The sequence below is a fragment of the Alligator sinensis genome, unplaced genomic scaffold (assembly GCF_000455745.1).
Source record: "Alligator sinensis unplaced genomic scaffold, ASM45574v1 scaffold746_1, whole genome shotgun sequence".
NCBI classification, from domain to species: domain Eukaryota; kingdom Metazoa; phylum Chordata; order Crocodylia; family Alligatoridae; genus Alligator; species Alligator sinensis.
Genome location: NW_005841959.1, coordinates 462,887 through 487,782, shown reverse-complemented (window position 1 = coordinate 487,782; position 24,896 = coordinate 462,887). Strand labels below are relative to the sequence as shown.

Genomic DNA, 24,896 nt, shown 5'->3' with positions numbered 1-24,896 from the left:
AGGGAAAAGAGGAAGTGAAAGGATGTTGCATTGCTTTATTTTACTTTGTTCACGGGGCGCTTGGAATCCAGTTGAATGAAGTTCAATGCCGTTATTGACTTACAGATGTCTATAACAGAAAATAAATGGGAGCCTTCTTAGAATGTGAAACTGACCAAATGTGCAATGCTGTCTTAAAATTTTATGTGGCCTGGAAGCTTCATTTCCATTTTGTGGCTATTTGACTGATATCCAGGGGGAGAGACTAAAATAAAGAACAGATTATAGAAAAGGACCCGGGTGAATTGTCAGAGAAATAAACATTTTTAAGCAAATAAAAATCAGTGCACATCCCAAAGCTCCTTCAAGCTTGTTATGTAGATATTGAGATTTCTTAACTGTTACAACATGATAATAGCTATTTCCTCATACACTGTCAATTTTGACTTACCCCGACAAACATCTCCAAACTGCAGTTTACATATTTTGACCAATCACATCCTACTGAGACCAAAATATTATAACTTGTATTTCTTTTATAGTGATAATAATAATGAACAATTCACACAACATCCATTATATTGGCCAACACTGGTCAGCTGTTATGAAAATCCCTACAGGAAATGAGTTACTGAAATAAATTAAAATCTCTGCGTTCTGGCATTCAATCTGTTCCCAAGTGTTCTGGGTATCAATTTGTTGTTATGTGAAGTAAAATTAGGGGCCTTAGCTCTCTGCTGGTATAAATAATAAAAAAAGGGTGTGAATCATCAGTAGGGAATTCTAACCAAGCCCCACTGGCTTCAGGTAGACCAAAAGAGGATTGGCCTCCTAATTTTTTTTTATTCTAATCCCACTCCCTGCATTTTCTAAAATGGAAAGCGACTCTTGCACCATTTAAAATGTAAATATTGGTAAGGTCATTTACTCTTAACTTTTAGGATATCTGAACTGTGAGCAGTGACTTTTTCCCTAGGAGCCATGGTACACATGTAATCTGCAACTCCTCAAAGATGGAATCATACATTAAAAATAAAACTAATTTATTTATTCAATAAAATTAATTGTTTAATACTTCCAGGTCTGATTTAAATATTAATTTTGTATAAATAAATGCTTATTCTTAAAACATTGATATTCGTTGGTATTCATGGTAATTTTTTTTACTGCCTGAGTTCTCATGTAAATCATCTTGAAATTAATAAACTTTTACTTATTGTTACAAGCTAAAACAAAAGAAATAAGAATGTTCAACTCTGAATATATCATTGTAAAGCAAATACAGTTATTGGAACATTAAAATACAAGGGGACGCCATAATCAGCTGCAAAATAATATTTTGCTCTTACTTTTTAGAAAATAGCATTTTCTATAATACAATGTGATACACCATATTTGATATTGTCCTTCTATTCCCCTTTGGTTTGGAAGCCAAAGGGGAACTTTGGCTTCACTGCCTATTGCATTACTTTCCTGACAATTGCAAATAAGCTCTTTTGCAAAATGTTATGGGGAAAAAGAAAAAAGTCAAATGCTTAAAACCAACAAACAAAAAAATAACCCCAAACACAATCACATTCATACTTTTCCAGGAAGTGAGCAAATTAGGGTGGGTTTTTTTATATATATAAAAGGGATACAATCAACTCATTCATAAAACAAAAAACGAACTCTACTTTCTACACACTCTGCAGTGGTTACTGTGAAGCAATTGATACAGATTGGGTATATCTTACTGACTGACAAGCATTTACTGAGTTAAATGTTAGATGATCAGGCTATTGTTACCCAGCATGGGACCATCATAAGGGAAGGGAAAGGAAGGGAAGGGGTAGAGTGCTGTCGTGGGATAAGGAATGAAACTTGGAGTTCAGAATGATGGGTGGGCTTCTTCCTAAGAACAAATGTTCTTCACAGCAGGTGAATTACAGCAGGCATGGCCTTCATGTATCAGGCTAGGCAGGCCAACAAAATGGATGGTGCTTCTGATATCAACATAGCTGTGTCCAAGCATTCCCAAGAAATGTTAAAAAAAATCTAAAACTATACTAATGAAGCAAAAAGTTTTCCTATCTATACAGCAGTCTCTTCATTTAAAAAATGTCAATATACAAATCCCAATGACATATAAAACAAAGTCAAAGATGTGAATGGCAAAGGACATGGGTAAAACAGGAAGACTGATGCTACAAAGAAATTGCAAAAAACATATGTACAAGACCCTGTTTCTCCTCGTATTTCATAGATTGTAATGCATGTTTAACAGCAGCAGTCGAGGATGTAGTTCCAGGCACCAGACTGCAGACTTAGCTCCTACTCAAGGGGGTTGAGGTCCCCCTTGCATTTCTGTCACCAAATGACACTTGATATACTGGTCTCCCGTGGCAAGAGGGGCAGTATTGCACTGTTTGTGTGAGCCTCATCTGGATTCTGCTCCCTATTTGTTTTTGTCTGTGGCCGCTGCCCATTGATAAGTGTCATAGGGATGTTGCAGTAGGTATGCTGGTTACCTATTGAGGTAAGAGGCAGGGTGCCAGTAGGAGGTACATCGTATTCATAGCTTCGATAATAGTGTTTCTGGCGCATCTGTGAATGATACGTGTTATGAAAGGTGGAGCGTAGATCTGGATGGGCAGTGGCAAGGGCAGTGGAGGTGGCAGCAGCCATTGAAATTGCTGAGACCGTCTGCAGTTCCCCAAAGGGCCCCTGCTCACTGACATCTAAAACCTGCTCATGCGTGATGGGTTCTATCCGCTTAAAAGGCATTTCATACTGTAAACGTTTCCAAAATTTGGAATTCAACTTGTTGCATTTTGGTCCGTGCCATTTAATGACAGTTAGAAGCTTGATGGTATGTTTCAGGGCCTCAACCTCCTGGTAGTTCATAATTCCCCGGAGTTCACTGCATTCAATCAGTATTACTTTGATTTCACCCGTGACTAACATGTTCCGAAGCCTAGTTTCCAGTTCAAAGATGCTCCAGCCTCTTCTTACCACATAATTTGGAGTCATGACAATGATGAGTCGCTTGCTTTGGTCTACACATCTTGCCACATCTTCAATGTAGGCTACAAAATAAGACAATTGTTCAGTGGAAGTAACCATCCAAGATCAGTGGAAGTAACCATCTTCCCCTTTGTGGCCTTGGTAGAAAAAGGGCTAAATTTTCCTTTCCCTTAAAAGTAGGTTGAACATGCAAATACTCATTTAAATTTCCATCATGTTTATGCAAGCTTGCTTTGTTTATGCAAGCTTGCTTGCTTTGCTTAGACTTTTTCATTATACAAATACCCATATTTGCATCTGAACAAGGATCTTTGTTATCAGCATTGCTCTGCTAAAAAAATCTAATGCCTAGCTCCAGCAGAGGACCTAGATGTTTACTTGCTAAGTGTTCAGTGTGCCTGGCCCCCCCAAAGTAAATAAAAAACCCAGAGTTAGGCACATAGGCTTTTACTGGGGAGAGTAGGTGCCTCAGAAATGTGATAAAAAAACCTCAAAACTAGCATGTTGAGGAAGGAGCTACCTTGAGCTTGAAAACAGGCAATGCTAAGCACAGAGGGATGCCTGAATTCCCACCCTTTGGAGTTTAGATGTCTTAACTTCCCTTGTATTATCTCAAGGCCACCTGGGCTCCTTAAGACCTCTCTCTCGGGGAAGTGCTTACAACCACTTTTCCAACGAACTGAAGAAGATTCACTTAAAAAACTCCAAACACAGCAGAGTAACATAAATTATACTGGCTATGGTTCCTGCCTTTTATGTAATAGTCTGGTAATCAGAACACTAATTCAGGAAGTGGGACCCCTCATTTCTAGACTTCCCTCAGCCTGATGAGGCTCAAACTCACCTCTCACATTTCCCCTAAAGAGTATTTTCCACCTTTCCCTGTTGGAGCTCGACTACTGTGCATCAATGAATTTGAGATTTATAGGCCTAGAAGATGAATAAGCAAGGAACATGGATCTAGTTTAGCATTAAGGGACAGGGAGTCAGAGGTTCCAGTCCCTTCTTCTTGCATTATTTCTGGTTTGTATCCATTGTCTTTCACAGTGGCTCCTCCCACCCCAGGGAATAGCCTGTGGTCTGGTGGTAAGGACATTGTCTAGGAAAATTTGAGATGTTTGTTTAAATTCCCAAAAGCTGTGGAAATGTTAGAACTCTGACTCTTCCACTTCCCATTAGAATGCTTTCAGCTATTAAATAAAAGCTATCAGATGGGACACTAGTACCAGCCCCAACACCTCTTCCCTCCCTAGTCGTGTCTTTTGATGCTGGGTGCTGTTCTTTGTGCTGAACTCAATCCAGTCAGAGTAATTTAGGCATATGCTCAGGCTACTTAGCAAACTGTGGATCAGAACATCACTGCCTAGTTTCTGGATCCAAATGGGGCTTAGCTTAGACTGGGGCAGTTCCAGGCACATACAAGCAGAACTGCTTGTGCTTAGGGAGCTTTCAGGTCAAAAAGGGAGATACTTAGTAAATTTAGGCACTGACAAGGTTAGGCAAATGCTGTGCTTTTTCTTTAAAAACAAACAAAAAAGTAAATTAAGTTCAAATACCCTGGTAACTAGAAGCCTGTGCAAGTCTATCTTGGATAGATGAAGATGAAATACAGCTGCTCGCAAAGCAATGAATAAAATTGGGCAGGACTATGTGAAATAAGCACGAAAAAGAAGTAAATTGGGGGGAAAGGCCTTAATCAGCACACTTTCTTTTTCTGAAGATCTCCAGTGGCTGCAGCACACACTTACCTGCTGTGAATACTAATAAATCACAAGGCTATATAACATTGCTTCACAGAACTGCAAATGTTATCAACTGATTGTGTTAAAACACAAGACTGTTTTATCTCTTGTTTGGGTTCTGGAATAAACTTTAGGACTGAATTCTGAATTCCTATTCAGATTTTAGACAGGGCCTGGGAATTTTGTAGATTAGTGGATCCTCATTGAACCCAACAAGATGTAGATCTCATCATCCTTTCATTTTGTATCTATATACATGGCTTTCCAGACTCTCTTAACTTTGGTGAAAATACCACTGATATATTTTTAAAACATGTTTAATTTTAGGGGATGCACATTCAGCATTTTTGTGATTTCATTGAGGGGGAAGAGCACAGTATATACATCCGTCGGTATTTATCATTTAGGAAACATGCACAGACACAAGTAAACACAACTTACTTCCAGTGGGAATCAAATCTCTATCTGGTATGAACAATTTGTACCCATAATGCTTTTCAAGCATATCTGGTAGTATCTCAAGAGCAAATCGTTCTTCTTCTCCAGTTTCTTGATTCCACTGGTCAGGATCCACTTTGGTATAGGAGAGATATGCATCATAATCCTTATTGTCTATAGAAAGAAACAGTAAAAAATGTGTTGATTTGCCAGTTGATTTGCCTTTATTATTTGTGACTGTCCTGGCAGCAAGGGCTTGCTGAGCTCATATACAAGGGGCCAGGAGGAGGATGGCAGAAAAGTTGTGCTATGCATCCTCTGGTTTCCTTTATCTTCAGTGAAAATACTTGGGAGGGAAAGATTTGTCTATGGAAGAAATTGAGGGCTAAAATTATATTTAAGTACAAATTAAATTAAGGTATTATTTTACTCACTAATAGTCTCACTGATTACACATGACTGAGACTACTGACATGTTTAAGTCTCTGCAGTACTGGGTCCTGATGATGCAACAGAGACCATAATGTTTTAATTTCATGACCTTTGTGCCTTTAAATTTGAAAACTTAATGTTGCATTAACATAGGTTTTTGTATTTAATATGGTGTTATTCTACTTCAATGTGAGAAATACATTCACCCTTTTTTTTAAACATACTTGGTGTGCCTACTTGAGAGACTGAATGAAAGAAGCCATCATTAATTTTCATTAGGGGGTCAATAATGCCAAGTGCTCTGGAACTAATTCAGTGGAATAAGAAGTCACATTTTGATTTTTGTTGTGAAGAAAGTAGAGAAAAATCAATGGCAGGAGTAATGAAATGTTAACATCCTTCTAACTCTCTAGACAGCATTATGCACAGGCTATAGAGAATATCAATTGCTTGTAAAAGAGGCCTAACTGAAAACTCTGCTGTGTGCCATAAGTAATGTTATATTCAAAGATGAAGTCAGCTATTTACTAAAAGGAGGTCCTTCTCTCACTTTACTCCTTTTATGCTTCAAGAGCACCTGTTCAAGAGAGCATACAGAATACAGGATGAGTGCCAGCTTCACATATGAAATGAGTATGTAGGCATTTTAGATAGCTGTTTCAATTCCTCCTTCCCAAGAACTTCACTCCTGTAAAATTCACAGATGATACTCTTACAACCACACCAGCAGGTTTACAACTGTAACCTACCAAAACACATTACATGATACTGTACTTTTCTTACCATAGAATCATAGAAAAATAGGGGTTAAAAGGGACCTCAAGAGGTCATCTGGTCCAACCTCTTCTTCAAGAGTAGCTCAAACTTTAAACCATTCCAGACAGGTGTTTACTTAACCCACTCTCGGATACTTCCAAGGATAGAGATTCCACAAGAACTTTAGGTAATATCTTCCAATGCATAAGCACCTTCACAATGAGCAAGTTCTTAAAAGCTAACCTATATTTATCTAGTTGAAGTTTTAAAATGTTGGTGTCTGTCCTGTCCCCGACAGCCACTGAGAAAAGTTTCCTCTTTAAAATCATCCTTCAGGTATTATCAAATCCTCTCTTGGTCTTTTCTTCTCCAGACTAAATAATCATAGGTATTGCAAACTTTTCTCATAAAACATATTTCCCAGTCCTGTACTCATTTTTGTTGCTCTCTGCTGGCCTCCCCCTAATGCATCTACATATTTCTTGAAGTACAATGCCCAAAACTGTACACAGTACTCTAGATGAGGACTCATCAGTGTCGAATGGAGTGGAAGAAATACTTCCCTTGACTTGTAAGTAACAGCCCTGTTAATACAGCTCAGTGTGCTATTAGCTTTCTTGCAACAAGAACTTAGTATTGGCTCATATTTAGCTGGCAGTGGACCATAACCTCCAAGTCTTTTTCTGCAGCATTGCAGTCTAGCCAGTTGTTCCTCTATTTGTATTTGCGCATGCAGTTGTTCTGACCTAAGTTCAGGATTTTGTCCTTGTCCTTACTGAACTCTATTTGATTATTTCAGACATTTTCCCCCAGTTTCTCAGGGTTGTTTTGAATCCTAATCCTATCCTCCACAGTGCCTGCAACTATACCCAGCTTGGAATCATTTGCAAATTGGCTAAGTGGGCAAGCAACCCTATCCCCCAAAACATTAATTAAGATATTAAGCAGTACTGGACTCAAAACAGACCCCTGGGAAACTGTATTCAATACTTCCTCCTAATTAGATGTCAAGCCATTCATGTTGGCTTGATATCTGTTATGCATCCAGATTATAGTACATTTGTCTACACTGCATTTCTTTAGCTTGCTAGTGAAAATGCCATGGGAGACAGTGTCCACAGCCTTGCTAAAAGTCGGGTATATCACATGAAGTGCTCTTCTTTCATCCAGAAAGCCCATCTCTTCATTGCAAAAGGAAATCAATTTGGTTAGGTAATATTTGCTCTTAGTGAATGTGTATTGGCTAGTAGAGGTGTCCAAAACAGGCCAATTCAATTCAGATTCAGATTCCCCCCGAATCGGGGACAGTGATTTGATTTGTTGATTCAGATCACTGTCCCTGATTCAATTCAGCTGAATCCGAATGTGAAGATTCAATGATGATTTGGAGAATCAGCGATTTGGCCATAGACACAGCTTTAAATGCCTTTTTTACATACCTCAAGGTGCTAGGCGTGGATTGTGAATGCTGTGATGGTGAGACGGATGGAGCATCCCACAGGAGTACTCCCTGGGGGTACTTCCAGTATACTTCTGGCCCCGCCCCTACACCTCCCCAGCTCAGCAATTTGCGACAGGGGGATCCCAGATGCACCTCCCCTAGACCCAGGAGGCATCAGTCACCGAGCCAGGGAGGTGTGCCCCCCCACATGCTCCCTGTTGGACCCAGAAGTACTTCTGGTCCACTTCTGGGTCTGCTGCCAAACATGCCAGGGAGCCCCCTGTGCTCCTGTGGGACACTCCATCTGCGCCAGCATCTCAGAATTCACAAGCCACCTGGTACCTTGAGGTATGTAGAAAAAACATTTAAAGCTGTGTCTATGTCTGAATCGCTGAATCTTTCCAAATCTGCCCAAATTGATTCGGAGGGTTCCGTTTTGACTTGGAGATATTAAAGGGTTTCCTGATTTGATTCGGATTCAGAGATTCAGCCACCGAATCAGGCTGAATCTCTGCCAAATCAAATCAGGGATCGAAGCTTTGCACAGCCCTATTGGCTAGTGATCACCTTGTTATTTTCTAGGGGCTCAGAAAGAGATTCCTTAGTGAACTGCTCCATATTCTTTCTAGGCATCAGAGTTAGACTGACCAATCTATAATTGCCTAGATCTTCCTTCCCTTTCTTCCAGATGAGCAAGAAATTTGCCCTTTTACCAGTTGATGGAACTTCACCCAACTTCCACAACTTCTCAAAGGGAATAGCAATTACTCAGCCAACTCCTTAAGATTCCAATTCCAAAGATTAATCTTGTCTAGCCTTACTGACTTGAAAATACCCAGCTACTCTAAGTAATCTCCAACCTGTTCTTTCACTACTTTGGGCCACTTAACTCCTTCCCTATCATTGGTGCCAGATGTGCTTATCATTTGGTAGCTGATCTTATTTGCAAAGACAGAAGAGAAAAAAAGAATTCAGTCTAAAAATACTGAGGTCTTCTTTGCAGTGTCCATTTTTAAGTTGCCCTCTGCATTCAGGAAGGGACTTATACTTTTTTAGGTTTTCGCCTTTCTTAAACATAGTTGTAGAATGATTTTTTTTTTGCCTTACATCCCTTGCTAACTCATCTTAGTTCATGCCTCGGCCTTCTTGATTTTCTCCCTGCATGCTTGTGAGATAATCTTATGCTCATCCCCAGCAAAATGTGCAATCTTCCATTTTATCTAAAATAGTTTGGAAGTTTCAGCACACTGAAGAAGCTTCAATGAGACCCTGCTGCCATTTTTTAGTGCAGGGACGCTGATACACATGATGCTCCAAGTGCTTTAATCAAAGTGCCTCCCCCCACTCCCAGAGAATGTGTATAAACACCCTAAGGTGGGGTTTGTTTGTTTGTTTTTTACACATGCTCTAGGGGCTGGGTAGGGGATGCTTTAATTAGAGTGGCTCTTAGGAGCCACTCTAATTAAAGCGCACATGGCGTTTTGTGTATTCAGCATCCCGTTCCTCAAAATGGCAGCAGGGGTCCTTTTACTAAAGCTCGTTTGATGAGCTTTAGATAAAGCACCCCCACTGCCATTTCAAAGCGTGGGGATACCGAATACATGAGATGCTGAGGCTGGTGGAGTGTTCTACTTAGCGAGCTTAATTAATTGAGCTTGCTTCAACATGCGGTAATTAAAGCGCAACGAAGCAGGAGTCTTGCAGGTCTACAGGTACCCTAAGGCATCCTGCCTTACTTTCTTCAGTGAACTGAAACTTCAAAAGGTATTTTACAAAAAATGGAGGCTTGGCTATTTTACTGAGGATGAGCATAAGAGTATCTCACAAGCATGCAGGGAGAAAAATCAGGAAGGCCAAGGCATGAATTAAGTTGCAGTTAACAAGGGCTGTCAGGCAAAAAAACCCAGCAATTTACAAGTATGCTAAATTTCAACAGACTTGATTAATCAAGTCTGCTCTGACGTGCTATAATTATAGTGCATCGGTGTAGCCTCACTGCACATGCTACAGTCGCCCTTAAAGACTAACTGGCTCACACTATTCAGCTCAGTGAAGAGCTTGCTGCTTAGCTAGGCTGGTCTTTGGTGGCACTTCCTAACTTTTCTTTACATAGGGATGGCCTATTTATTAAAGCCTGATCATCCTTAATATGATCTCTTGGACTCCTTTCCCCTTTAGACTTGCCTCCCATGGGATTTTAACCACCAGTTTATGCATGTGCTCATGCACACATGAGTGCATGCACATTTGTTTGTATAAATAGAAATTGTCTTTGAATTAGAAGTACTATTTTCCTAGCTGGTTCTTTCAGTCATGTTTCATGGGACTACTAGTACTTGTGAAATCACAAATCATCAAGACAAAAACAAAACTAAGGTCACAAACTGTGCCTTGTGACTTCACTAAATGAAGTGTAGGGTGATTACAAAGGAGAATGCTTCCGATCACCCAGGAACAGGTTGTTCCTCTAATGATGACATTAAACTGCAATAAGGTAAGGTTATATAATGGAAAACTACAATAATTGAAAATTTGGTAACCTTATATTTGGGATTTTTTGTTTTTAAATCTTTGACTGTAATGTGTACCTTACTAGGAGAAGTAACAATAATGGTCCTAGCTTTAGAGTGGCAGTTGTCCTTTGATATCCTCTGATTAAAGATGTGAATGCATTAATTTCTCAAGGGGATAAATTATAAGAAATAATGAAGTATTCAGTGAAGCTGCTTTGAAGGCATCAGGGCATTTCCTATTCAGATGACATATTTTAACTATTACATATAGTTGACATATTTCTAATCAGAAGGAAAATAATTTGTTTTATGTCTGCTTTTTTTTGTTTTTTGTTTAAATACAGTAGTATAATATTTCTTTCTTTCAAGTCCACATTCTTCTTTTCCAGTGGGCTTCATGTCTAGTGTCTCCACTGAATATAACTATTTCATTATCTTAAACTGTGGAAAAGTATATTTGTTCAAAAATCAGTTATCAATTATCTCCCAATAATTTTTTTTTAGCAAAATTCAGTGGGATCCTGGAGATCTGAACCTTGATTTTAGATCAGCTCTATTTTCATATATCATTATGCCATTTAAAGACTAGGTGGAAAATATTTACTGGCCACATACAAAAAAAAAAGCCTTAACTATATGTACATTAAATTCTATAATGTCTAAATTTCAAGTGCCTATTTACTAGAGTTAGGTGCCTAGAAGCAATATATGATGCACAGGGAAAGTAAGATGCACCAGAATTTCTACCTTCCTTAAAGTTCATACATCTGAGCCAAGGTTGCAAAGGAAGGACCTCCAGCCACTTGGAATCCAGAATCTGAACCTGCTCTGGAGATGAGGCAGACAACCACAAACATGAATATCAGAGTAGAAGGAACAGGAAGATGTGGTGATACCTCTTCTTATATAAGTACTATATGGCAGGGCTGTGTGAAGCTTTGGGTGGTGATTCAATCTGGAGGAGATTCATCCCAAGTCGGTGGCTGAATCTCCAAATCCGGGGACCAATTTAAAGGTACGAATTGAATCAAAGCTCTCCGAATCTTCAGAAAAGATTCGGAGAGCTTTGATGGATTTGGGCAGTCCTCTGTGGCTGTAGCAGGAAGCAGCAGCCACTTGAGCTGGTAAGTACTAGGGGCAGGGGAGGTGGGGCTGGGTGAGGGGGAGGGGACCATGAGAGGGGACCCCTGTCAGCCTCCCACCTCCCCCATGGCTGCCTCGCCCACCCCAGCTCCCAGTACTTTAAAAAAAAGCCCTGGTGCTCACTGGGTGCTGCTGGGTGGGGGGTGATCCCTGCTGCTGCCCATTGCCCCACGCACAACATATGGATCTGCTTAGTTCCAATGTAATTCAATGAAAATAGTTTTAAAGTCAAAAAGAATAATTAATATATTTGAATGACCTTGCTACGTGGTCTTAATTAATAGTTTCCTAATGTGATATGATAGTGAAAATCTAGCATACTGGCAGTGATCTGACTCAGCTTATCTAGAAACTTGGGAGCTTGAGCACCCACGCTTCAGGATTATGGCTCCATGGCAAGCAGCCTGGGAGCTTTTGGATCCACCATACATTGCAGCAATCATCTGGTGATGCCCCAGAGCAGTGGACCCTGGAAACCTGGGGTCTCTAGCAGCTATCCATGTGAGCAAACAATAAATCTGATTATGGTCTGCTGAAACCCTTATTTGTTTTTTGCTGGAAGTATATTGAAACAGACTTATCGGTATGAAATCAATAAATCTAGATTTTTAAGTGAGAAATTAAAATTTCATTAAAAATTCCCCAGCCAGCTCTAATCAAAACTTTAGAACTTTGATGATATGACTTATTAGGTTACCAGAGAAAGCAGTAAATAACTAAGTGCTCACAGTAGTGGGCTCCAGTTCAAACAATGGGTGGATCAAAAACCTGTGTACATGAAAGAAAAAAAGCCAAAAGCAATGCCAAGAGAATTAGTGACAATCCAGTCTTCTCTGTAAAATGAGAATTTCCTAATTCTCCCTCATCAACCTGAGAAGCACAATTAAGCCTGACATCATGTGTGGTCTAAGAAAGTGTGAATGATTTTTTTTGCTAGTAGTGTTAAAGTGATATAGTCGTGATGGTGCAGAAATTATGAGCGACGCAAGGGTTTTTTTGACAAGCTTCTGGATGCCTTGCATTCAAAATCTTATCTAACTTTATCTCAACCATGCAGCTAGTCCAATAAAAAATATCACCCAAAAACTTTGGCCTCTCATGTTTTTTTCCTTGCACTATGGCTTTAAGTATAGTATTTATTTGACTATATGATGACCCTGAATATTAGTTCCCAATAATTAGCCTCTATATATGGAAAATGTATGTGTGTTATAATTTTCCAGTTACAGAATATAATTACTGGAGATTTGCCTTGAATTTGTCCCCCCTCCCACTGCTACAGCAAGGGAAATAAATCTGGAGGGAGGTCAGATGGCCCCATTGCCCTCTGTGCCCCCCCCCGCCAACTTCTTTCCCCTGCAGTTCATTCTCCCTTTCCTTACTGTCAGATCCTGATCTCCCTGAGCATACAGAAGTGAGGGGACATACCTGTAGTAATTTAGGCACTATAGGCAAATTACTAAGGGTACCTATAGACTTAACCCATCCAGAATTAATGTATTTTACCTTTTTTTGAAAATGCTATAAGTTTTAGCACAGGTACTCCATAAACACACTTTTAAGCAGCACTTTTGTACCCACTTATATAAAGTACAAAATATGCATGATATTAGTCCGAAGCCATGATGCATCAGATAATTCACTGGATTGGGCCCCAGCAGAGACAACAGCGTTTCAAGCCATGGTGACCCAATAATTTAGCATTGCTCAGTATATGTCTATACTCCAGATTACCTCCCCCTCCCCCCCGCCAACATGCACACAAAGGATTGATGTGCTAATTAGCTCCCCAACCATAACTGGGAGTGGGTTCTTGTCATGAGTCCTCCAAAAACTCATGATGCTTCAAAAATGTATATGAAGATGAGGTAGAGGGCAACCTGGTCTGATTCCATCTCATGGAGGGTGGGGCCACACTAATCACATGCAACAAGCCGAGAGAGGGGGCAATAGAGGGATTCTGGTTAGACTGTTTGGGGCCCTTTTTGCTGATATTTGCCAGACATTTGAGGCTGGTAAAGAAACAGGAATCACTGGAAATGGGAGGAAAAGGCATAATTCAACTGTGGGACTGATGAGGAAGTTGAACAGTATGCCATGCAGTGACTTGCTATGACTTGAAAGGGATTCGGCACTGAGCGTAATGGTCACTACCATATATCTTATTCAGATGGGCTGCACTAACCTATCCTTGTGGTAGATTCTTATCAGTATGTTTCCCTAATATGGGCCATGTGTTTTATTGTCATGTTCAGTGTTGCCTGCATTTAATCAACTTCATAGTTGGTTTCCATTACTGAGCACATGTTGCTTCTGGGAGCAGTTTAATGATAGACAATGTATTTAATGAGGTTTCTTTTCATATGAATGTAAGATGAGGAGCTTTTGTCTCCACGCTTATTCAGGGGGAAAATCTCATCTCATATTTGAGTAAATACATGATATATTATGCCATTTACAAAAATTGTTTTTGTCAGGCTGGTGTGTATTAGTGATAAACTGTATCCTGATGAATCACTATCTGCTTTCTCCCACGCTTAGTAGGGAAATAACCAAGCCACAATTTAAACTAGGTAGCAAGCCTTATTCAACCAGACTGGCTCCCATCTGCACATCTATTCAATTGATACCTCACCTGCAAAGCTCTTGATTTAGTTTAAAGCCTCTTTCTTTCTAGACTCCCTCAAAGAACTCTGCCATACAAACCTGTAGAAGCTTTAGTTAGTTCAGCACAGTGGGAGATCAGTGAGGAACGAGTTTTGATATACTGCGTGTGATCTCCCTGAGGACTCAGGTTACCTCTACAGAAACCTCAATCAGTACAAAGCACTTCTATAGCCTGGTGTGAATAGATCATGAAGGTAAAGTTCTGAAGGATGATTTCAATCATTCCATGGCATCAATATATATGTCTGAGGAAGGGAGAAAGGCAATGACCAGAGGAAACCCTTTAGCTTCAGGTCAGGCAGGATGGTCTAATTCAATGGTGAGCATGCTGGCAGGCATGCCACAAATTAAGTTCTGCCCCCAGCCTGAGTGCTGTGTTGATCCCCATCCCCAAGAGGTGCATCTGATAGAGTCTGTGCCTTGAAGTGCTGGAATGGAGGAAGGGTCTGGGTGGGCTTGAGTCTCTGGCTGTGTGGAGCAGAGCCAAAATATGTGTCACCACCAAGAGCCAGGTTAAATCTTTCCTGGCCTCCAACCAGCACAGTTTCATATGGGAAGCAAGGATCCAAAGTCCTGAGTTTGACGGAGGCTGCAGAGGCAGGGGAGGATCTCTTAGTGGTGACACCTGACAGCCTCCTTGTGTAGCAGTATCTGCCTTCCCTCCACTTTATAGATCCCTCCCTTCCTCTATTTCAGTGCCTCCTTGCATAGAACAGGAGCCACATACAGCAGTAGGCCATACCACTTCTGCTACGTGGGCTGCTGGATAGCCACCTCTGGTCTAACTGTCTCCAAAGATCTAAATCCTGGTTCCATGTTCGCAGGAAGAAAACCAGATTTTCATCTGAAGCCCTGTTGTCCTGGGAGGTCTGCTGCTTGACTGGATCCAAATGTCAAGGAAGGATTATTTAGACTCATTCACGCCTCTGACTACTACTCCATGTTGATCATCCATGGGAGCTCAAGGTGACCCTGAGCAAATCAAGAGTAATTACAGGGCTCTGGGTGTAAGGGTGAAGTGGATGGGGGCATAGGTGGTGTTCTCCTCAATCCTTTCAGTCAAAGGGAAAGACCCTGGCAGGACCAGACACATCTGAGAGATCAATACCTAGTCGCACAGGTGGTGTCACCAGGAGGGATTCAGTTTCTTTGACTGGGATGTTGTTCCAAGAAGGATGGCTAGGAAGAGATGGGATCCACCTGATAAAGAGAGAGAAGAGCATCTTTGCAGACAGGCTTGCTAACCTAGTGAGGAGAGCTTTAAACTAGGTTTGCCGGGGGAAGGAGAACAAATCCCGGAGGCAAGTGAGGAAGCAGGGGACTGGGAAGAAGCAGGAGGGGCAACAAGGGAGGCCTCATTCTTCCTGAGAATTAGGGCAGTCGGATAGCCACCTCAGGTGCCTGTACACAAATGCACGGAGCCTGGGAAACAAGCAGGAAAGCATTGGAAGTCCTTACACAGTCACGTAACTATGATGTGATTGGAATAACAGAGACTCGGTGGGAGCTCGCATGACTGGAACACTGTCACGGATGGGTACAAACTATTCAGGAAGGGCAGGAAGGGGAAAAGAGGAGGAGTAATTGCACTATATGTAAAGGAGCTGTATGATTGCGCAGAGCTCCAGTATGACACTAGAGATGGGCCTGTTGAAAGTCTCTCGGTTAAGGTTATAGGGGAGAGCAACAAGGGTGATATTGTGGTGGGTGTCTGCTATAGACCACCAGACCAGGAGGATAAGGTAGATGAAGCTTTCTTCAGACAACTAGCCTAAGTTTCCTGATCACAGGCCCTGGTTCTCATGGATGGCTTTAATCACTCTGACATTCATTGAGAAGGCAATATAGTAGTGCACAGGCAATCCAAGAAGTTTTTGGAGTGTGTTGGAAACAACTTCCTGATACAAGGGTTGGAGAGACCAACCATAGGCCATATATGCTGACCTACTGTTTACAAACAGGGAAGAATTATGGGAGATGTAGAATAGATGGCAAGTTTTGGGCAACAGTGACCAAGAGATGACTGAATTCAGGATCCTGACAAATGGAAGAAAGCAGAGCAGAAAAGAATGGACCCTGGATTACAGAAAAGCAGAATTTGACTCCCTTAGAGACCCAACAGGCAGGTTCCCCTGGGAGGCCAGTCTGAGGGGGAACGGAGTCCAGGACAGCTGGCTGTATTTTAATGAAACCTTATGGAGGGCACAGGAACAAACTATTCTGATGTGCAGGATGAATAGCAAATGTGGCAAGCAACCAGGTTGGCTTGGCTTAGAAAACTCTTCAGTGAGCTGAAACACAAAAAGGAAGCTTACAAGAAGTGGAAGCTTGGACAAACAACTTGGGAGAAATATAAGAATATGGCTCTAGCAGGCAGGGAGAAAATCAGGTAGGTCAGAGATCAAATGGAGTTACAGCTAGCAAGGGACATGAAGGGTAACAAGAAGGGTTTCTACAAGTATGTTAACAACAAGAGGAAGGTCAGGGAAAGTGTGGGTCCCTTACTGAATGGGGGAAGCAACCTAGTGACAGAGGATGAGGAAAAGGCTGAAGCACTCAATGCCTTGTTTACCTTGGTTTTCACAGGCAAAGTCAGCTCCCAGACTACTGCACTTGGCAGCACAGTTTGAGGAGATGAGCAGCCCTCAGTGGTAAAAGAACAGGTTAGGGACTATTAGAACAGCTTGGAGTGTAGAAGTCCATGGGGCTGGATGCAATGCATCTGAGGTTGCTGAGGGAGTTTGCCAATGTGATTGCAAAGCCACTGGCCAGATGATTTGAAAAGGACAAATATTGTGCTCATCTTTACAACAGGGAAAAAGGAGGATCCAGGGAACTACAGACCAGTCAGCCTCACCTCAGTTCCTGGAAAAATCATGGAGCAGGTCATCAAAGAATCCATTTCTAGGTACATGGAGGAGAAAAAGGTGATTAGGAACAGTCGGCATGGATTCACCAAGGGCAAGTCATGTCTGACCAATCTGATTGCCTTCTATGATGAGATGACTGGCTCTGTAGATAGGAAAGCAGTGGATGTGATATACCTTGACTTTAGCAAGGCTTTTGGTACAGTCTCCCACAGCATTCTTGCAATCAAGCTGAGGAAGTATGGGTTGGATGAATGGACTGTAAGGTGGATAGAAAAATGGCTGAATTGTCAAGTTCAATGAGTAGTAATCAATGGCTCAGTGTTTAGTTGGCAGCTGTTATCAAGTGGAGTGCCCCAGGGGTCGGCCCTGGGGTCATTTTTGTTCCATATCTTCATTAACAATTTGAAAGATGGCATAGAGTATACCCTCAGTAAGTTGCAGATGACACCAAGCTGTGGGGACTAGTAGATACACTGAAGGGTAGGGCTAGGATTCAGAGTGACCTCAACAAATTGGAGGATTGGGCCAAAAAAAAGCTCACGAGGTTCAACAAGGACATGTGCAAAGTCCTGCACTTAGGACCAAAGAATCCCATGCCCTACTATAGTCTGCAGACCAACTGGCCAAGCAGCAGCTCTGCAGAAAAGGACCTGGGGGTTACAGTGGACAATTAGATGGATATGAGTCAGCAGTGTGCCATTTTTTCCAAGAAGGCTAACAGCATACTGGACTGTATTAGTAGGAGCATTGTCAGCAGATCAAGGAAAGTAATTATTCTGCTCTGTTCTGCACTGGTAAGGACACATCCGGACTACTATGTCCAGTTTTGGGTCCCCCAGCATAGAAAGGATGTGGACAAGTTGAAAAGAGTCCAGAGGAGGGCAACAAAAATGGTTTGGGGGCTGGGGCACGTGACTTATGAGGAGAGACTGAGGGAACTGGGTTTATTTAGTCTGCAGAAGCGAAGACTGAGAGGGGATTTTACAGCAGCCTTTAACTACCTGAACTGTGGTTCCAAACAACCTGAAGGGAAATCATTCTCAGTGGTGACAGATGACAGAAAAAGGAGCAATGGTCTCAAGTTGCACCAAGGAAGGGTTAGGTTTGATATTAGGAAAACCTCTCTCACTAGGAGAGTGATTAAGCAGTGGAATGGGTTCCCTCAAGAGGTAGTGGAATTTCCATCCTTGGAAGTTTTTAAGGCCTGGCTAAACAAAGCCCTGGTTTTAATAATATACTTGGGAATGGTCCTGATTTGAGTAGGGGGTTAGACTGGGTGACCTCCTGAGGTCTCTTCCAATACTAATGTTCTATGATTCTCTGAATCTATGATACTATTTGTTTATCTTTATCTTTTCCATTTCCTTCATTCATTTTTGGCCATCTTAGTACAGGGCCTGATTTATCTCATATAGGTTTCTATAGCTGTTGACCATCAAAAAAAATCTACAAACTCTTCTGCTTGAAGTTATGCGTGCTGCTTCTAGTTTCAAGGAGCAAAAGTCTCCTGAGTAGTATTTCACTCATGGCTCATTCGTGCTTGTATTTCAAAAAGTGAGAACCAAACACCTGGTACATTTTTGCATCTAATTTTGTGTATGCAAATTGGATTTTAGTGGGAACAAATGGTTATGGAACATTCAAATACCTTCCTGCTAACATTTTGTTTGGGTCACTATGTGCAAAAATTGGTGGGGCAATACATGCACAAAAAGAGTCTAGAGCCTCCAGTTCTTTAAAGGCAGAATGACCAAATCAACTTAGCAGGACTGCTGTATGTGCATACCTTGTGTTAGGTTGGCATCGTTGGCATTTCAGGACTTGCTTGACTGTGAGGGCTGCAGGTATTTTTACTATATTAGGCAATAAGCATTTCTTTTGGGAATAACAGTATTGACAAATAAGACTCCATGGGTGATTTGGCTGTGATCAGTCTCATTCAAGCAGATTATAATTTCTGTTCTGACTGACCTAATTTATTTGACCACAAGGCTGTTAACATGGAATGGCCAACACCCGAAGAACATCCTTTGCAGTATGATAGCTTGTGAGGTTGAACTGAGGCACAATCATTGCTAGGTTCAGGCTTTGCTTTTAATGAACCTATACAGCTGAATAGGATCCTCATTTCTCTTTGTGTCTCCTGAAATCTTCTAGAATAATTAATATTGATTACAATAACATCTATTGGACTGAACAAAGCTGATCACATGCAGATTCTTCTGCTGCTAAGTGCAGCCAATAAGCCACTTCTGACTTTAGCAGATGTTCCATTTCTAGATCAATGAGAAACTTGATGCATAACTAATTCCCCTTCTTCCCCAGAGTACATGTCAGCATAGTAAAGATTCAGACACTTATTATTTGAAATCAGGAACAAGTTGCTGACTTAACTAGAAGCTTTAGGATTTTAAGTGGAGTGCTTAGAAATAAGAGACCAGATTCACCAATGCTGTGCTGATTCAGAGCTAAATTGATACTGTAGGATTTGCTGTTTTTTAAAGTGCTCTGTTCAGTAAAGATATAAATACATAGAGTTATCAAAGTTTCCCAAAGTTTTTTGTTTTTTTCAAAACAATATTTACAAGTTCCACTATATGTGGGCTTTATTACTGGTAAAGCCACAACAAATGCACAGTTTGCACCATTTTTCATCTAGTTAATACAGTGAAAAATTGTAATTAAGTGACATAATTTACTGTTCTGGCATTGTGAGAATCTGAAAGCCACCACATATCTTCAGGATTAAAAAAATATATTTTTTCTCCCCTAAATAGCCATAGCAGGCTAGCAGCAAACAGGAAACACAATATTTTTATTTGAATGTTATGTCAATATAAAAATTCATGAAAATAAGGAACTATTAACATTGACTTAGCCATAAGAGAAGCACTTTCTAAGCAGAGCGTATCTACTAATATACTTCCAGATTCTTGATCCGAAAAGGACATTCATGTCAAGTCATCTAGTGCCCATGGGCGGATCAAGAACTTTGAGATGGTCTGCTGTATCATTGAATACAACATAATATTTCTCTCCATTTGGAGGTGGTGTCTTGAGGAACGTGTTTAATGCCCAAAAGTCTGTCTAACAGCTCTCCTAACTCTACAGTTGGTTCAATAAACAACATAACAAAAATCCAAGCCTCAAGAATGTAAAAAAACAACATGACCTAGTAAGATCTATAAAGCGTGTGACTGCAACAAGCATTGCAGGATTATAGTGAAGAGGGCTGCACAGGGACATGATTCTGGGATACCTTGAAATGTTGCCTTTACAGTCAAGCCAGGGCTTTCACTTGCTGTTCTTCATGCAGCTGCAGGAAGTTGGGGTGTGGAGCCCAGTTGGCTATGCTCATGTATGCTCATGGAAGAGCTGCACTCTGAAGATCATGGCTCAGTATGCCATGGTGTTTAACCTATTCCCTACTGGCTTCAGAGTGCACAGTTTGCTCTCTTATTGCAGCAGCACTGTTGGCCACATGCAGAGGAGGTAAGAGGGGTTGAGATTGTCCCCAGGAATAGTACCTGTCTGGGACACTGGGGGCATGTCCAGATGAGCATGCATGTGTGTTTCCCTGGGGACAAATAGCAGCAGAACATAATTGTGCCACTGCTACTTGTCTCCAGGGAACACCTGTTCACGTGCACTCTGATGCACAGCAAATTGCATCTGGGCTGGCCACAGCAGCCTTACTTGGAGTCCTGGAATCTTCCCAGGGCTGCAGCAGTGGCAATCTGGGCACACAGAGCCTGGCCAGCAGCCAGAACATGGCTCCAGTCAGCCAGGATCTGGTTTCAGGAGGCACACACTGTCACCATGTGCACCACCCTGCTTTGTTCAGGTATGGGTTTTTTTGACACTGGGATCTTCTGGTGTCAAAAAACCCTACTGAGCTACAAATTAGCACAGTGAATGCCTGCATGTGAAGCATGTGCAGTTTGCGGTGGCACAGCCAGGTGCAGTTTGCGGTGCCATGTGCAGTTTGTGATGTCACACATGCGTGCTCGTCTGGACGTGCCGCTAGAATCCAGTTTAGAGCTCTGCACTGCCCACCCTGTTCCTTGCTAACTTCAGTACTAGTAGTTTGCTTGCTATGGCAGCAGCTGTGCTGGCCAGGTGGAGTGGAGTGGGTGAGGAGCAGCAGTGTGCCTCAGTTCCCACCAGACTTAGAGTTGGCTTGGCTTACCTCATTGTGTTCTGGTTTCACTGCAGGTGTTTTGGTTCCTTACAGCAGCAGCATCACTAGCCATGTGGTGGGGAGGGGGAAGAGTAGATGGGCTTTCTCCAGGAGCATCACCTGCCTTAGAACCTGGAAGCCCTGCTGAGCTCCCTTCTGCTTACCCTACGCCCTTTAAATCTCTCCACCTACCTCCAACGCCTACCTGGTCTCTATTTTACTAACTTGCTCCTCTCCCTCCAGCCCAGTCCAACATTGCACTAGGCATGTCAAGATCCCTCAGTTCAGTTGCTGAGTGGAGCAGAGAGGGGAAGGGGGTCCTTGGGGGATGTCCATGCCACTGCTAGTGCCATTATGAAGTACAACATTTGGAGTTAGGCTGCAGGTCTCAAACAATTCTGTAGTGACAGGGGTCAGAATTTGAACCTGCTGTCAACTTGCTAATGGCTAGTGAACTTTCCCTATTCCTAAACTGCAGCATACGTTTCTATAACTACTTAATGAATACTGGTTTAGTCAATTCTTGTTACCTTTCAATCAATTTGCTAAGCCTTTTTAAAATTTAAATTTCAACATGAAATTTGATCAGTGTTTCTTTGCTATTTCATGTGAATTCATTTAAAAAAAATGAATGATCAACACTGCATCTGTATTTGGAAATGGGATCAGATAGATCAGGTAAAAAAAAAAAAAAAATCAACACAAGGTGCACAAATTAATCCAATATCATTATTTCAAGCATACATGTGAAAGCCTTTTATCATCTATATTTTTGCTGACTTTCTATTAGCAGAGCTGAAATTTGTCATTGATAGATACATGAGAAAGAATATTATTTAATTAACTAAACTAAACTGAGTAATCTATTATTAATGGTAGATCTTTGCTTAGCTTTATTCTAATTCCATATTCCTAATGACATTAAAAGTGCATCTAAAAATGTTTCTCAGTTGCTCTCATTAACAGTAAAATTAAATTCTACTCTTGAAGATTGACTACTTGTAACATAAAAAATTAGATACAGTACTAGTCTTAGAAGTAGTTCTTGATTGATAAGGAATCGCATAAGCTTATCTAATGTCTTTAGAGTTCCAACAAGATTATGAAACATGAAAAGATGGTGATTTTAACTATTTTCTGTGCTGCAAAATGCTTGCAAATCCAACACAAAAACAAGTATATAACTATGAAGCACTGAAAGAATCAATATTCACTGTTATGAAAAGTAGCAGAATATGAAAGCAGTAAGTTAGAAAACCATGGAACGTCTGAAATGGAGGAGCCAAAATACACAAATTGCTAATAAATGGACTTCCTGATTCAATAAAACTCGAAGTGGTGGATCCTTATTATGGTTCTGTTTCAGAAAAACACTTAAGTACATACAGCCTTAAATATATTCAGAGACCTGAGTCCTGTGCCTTGAAACAGACTCCAGTTTCCTTAAGTTACAAAAGTATGGAAGGAACAGCGTAGTATATTTTCTACCTTTATGTTATTGACTACAAATAAGGTCACCAAACAGTTGTGACAACTGGTATATTCAACACTTCCCTGTCCTGAAACTATTGTGAGGTCATGAAAAGGTAGTTGATTATGGCTTGGCCTTTGATAGGGGCCCAAAGCATAGAAATATTTACAGAACATGTGGCTAAGGCCCAGAAGAAATCATGTCTTGGCAAGACATAGTCACATTTTTATTGCCTTATGAAAGGTTCTGCTCACTCTCAGACAATTCTGAATATAGCAATATTTATCTTTTGTTTTGTTTCTCCTCTATTTCTAGATTATGTAGCCTACATCTGTCTTACGGTTATAAAATGTATCCATATTACATTAAAGTTCATATTTTAATTTGATTTTTTTCTTATAGTTATGCTGTAGATGCTATAAAACATTAATTAAGGAGAAACAAACAATAGGAGTCATTTTTCATTGAATCAATACATTTCAGGGACTCAACCCTCATGAACTTCTCATACTTAATTAAGACATTAATTGGAATGTTGTTGTTTGAATTGCACTGCGCATGCAAATGATTGCTATAAACTAAAAAATGAGTTAAAATGAAACTATTCTGAGAAGTAACTTTAATCTTTGTAAATATTAAGATTTAGAGAAATAAACACTACATTTCTCTAAAGCTGATTTTATTTGATAGAATTTTAAATTGATATACATAGAATAACATTTCTTATTGGCACACTATGACAAAAGCCAATTAGAACTCTCATGCAGACTTATTCCATTGTTCCCTAAGGGAGATTCTGTAATTGGGTGCATGTCACTAACTTCAGCGGCAACTGCAAACTTTCTATACCTATACTTTTCTATACAGCTTAATCATTAACAAAATTACTTTGCAAGGTGCCTTGGCCACGTGCAGGAGTTGCATCAAAAGCTGCTGATAGCTAACTCCTATTTGCAACAGAAAAAGAGCCGATAAAAGTGACAATTTTTGCCCGATCTGGCCTCTGCAAGCACTCTACAGCTGTGACCAAACACAAGTGCATGGATGTAGAGTGCTTTAAAAGGGTCTGATCCTCTAAAAATCTGAACCTGCACTATGTGAGGGTTCAGATGAAGATGCTCCAAAATGAAGCAGCTTCAGATATTTGCATCTACGCCTCCTGCCAGCTCTGGTGCAGTTTTCGACTGGGAGGGAAAGGGACAGGTGGTAGTTTGGTTTGGGGGTTTTTCAGCCAGTGCTGAAGGGTGGAGCAGATGGATTGGAGCCTCCCTGAGGTGAGGGGACTCCAATCCACTCACCCCACCCTCCAACCTCTAGAACGAGCTTCCTCCACTCCCTTTTCCCCCCTCCCATTCTGAAAACAGAGCTGGGGCTGGGAGTGGGGAAGCGGTGTTCCTAGGGGAAAGTGGCTGCAGGCTCATGGCATTTCTAAACAGAAGCTGTATTCCTCAACCCCTGGGACCCAACAGCGAACTTCTGCAGGGTCTGGGGCATCGTTGCAACTGATAGCACTTCCTGCAAAGTGCTATGAGTTACAACAGGGAGCTGCTCTTCTGTCTGCACCTAAAGAATCTCAGAGGAGTTTTCCTTTACAGTGTAGAAAAGAAGTTACTGAATCCTTCCTTTTTCATGTCCTTGTGACAAGGTGTTTAGCAGAGTTTGCAGATTCATTGGAATCTGACAAGGCCGCATGGTAAGCACTTCTGCTATGGCCTCCAACTTGTGATCTCTGGTCACTAAATAAAACCAAGGAAGCTATTAAGACCTATGAATTACCTTCTCCCATTTAATACAGTTAAGAAATTTTATATGGATAATCCCAGAGATGCATTTGCAAGGCCTGTCAGTGTTGTCCTGTAGAGGTATTGAAAAGGATGATGTGATGATGGGAGATGATTTACATAAACGGTACCACTTGTAACAGCAACTCTAAAGACAGAAACTACCTTGTCAAGCCTTTTTATTTTGAGAACTGATGGATGCCCAAAATCCATTGACACATTCTAAGCATGCTGGTTGATGTTAAAAAAACAATCAAGAAAAGGCAGGAAAAGCCACCGCAGACCTCCTAAAATCAATTAAAACAAGAGCAGTTTCTCCAAGTGAGGAAGATGAGCTGGTGGGATTACAAGGCTGACAAAAGTTCCCTAAAGCTTGAATTAGGAAGCTGTGGATGGCAACAGGGTTAAACCCTCTGGAAGACAAGAAAAAACTACAGATCAGCGGTACAACTGCAGAGCAAAAGAAGAGATGCTCTG

At 41.1% G+C, this 24,896-nt stretch overlaps 1 protein-coding gene across 1 annotated transcript in view; it reads right to left on the bottom strand.

Moving 5' to 3' along the window:
• Positions 1 to 2,074: 2,074 nt before the first annotated feature.
• The window catches only part of IL1RAPL1 (interleukin 1 receptor accessory protein like 1), a 376,606-nt gene continuing 353,784 nt past the window's right edge, over positions 2,075 to 24,896 (bottom strand). The window contains exons 7-8 of the mRNA XM_014518489.2: positions 5,169 to 5,339; positions 2,075 to 3,047 (exon numbers count right to left, since the gene is read on the bottom strand). Of these exons, the coding sequence (XP_014373975.1) occupies positions 2,329 to 3,047; positions 5,169 to 5,339 (890 nt within the window). The 3' untranslated portion in view covers positions 2,075 to 2,328. The remainder of the gene's footprint in view (positions 3,048 to 5,168; positions 5,340 to 24,896) is intronic.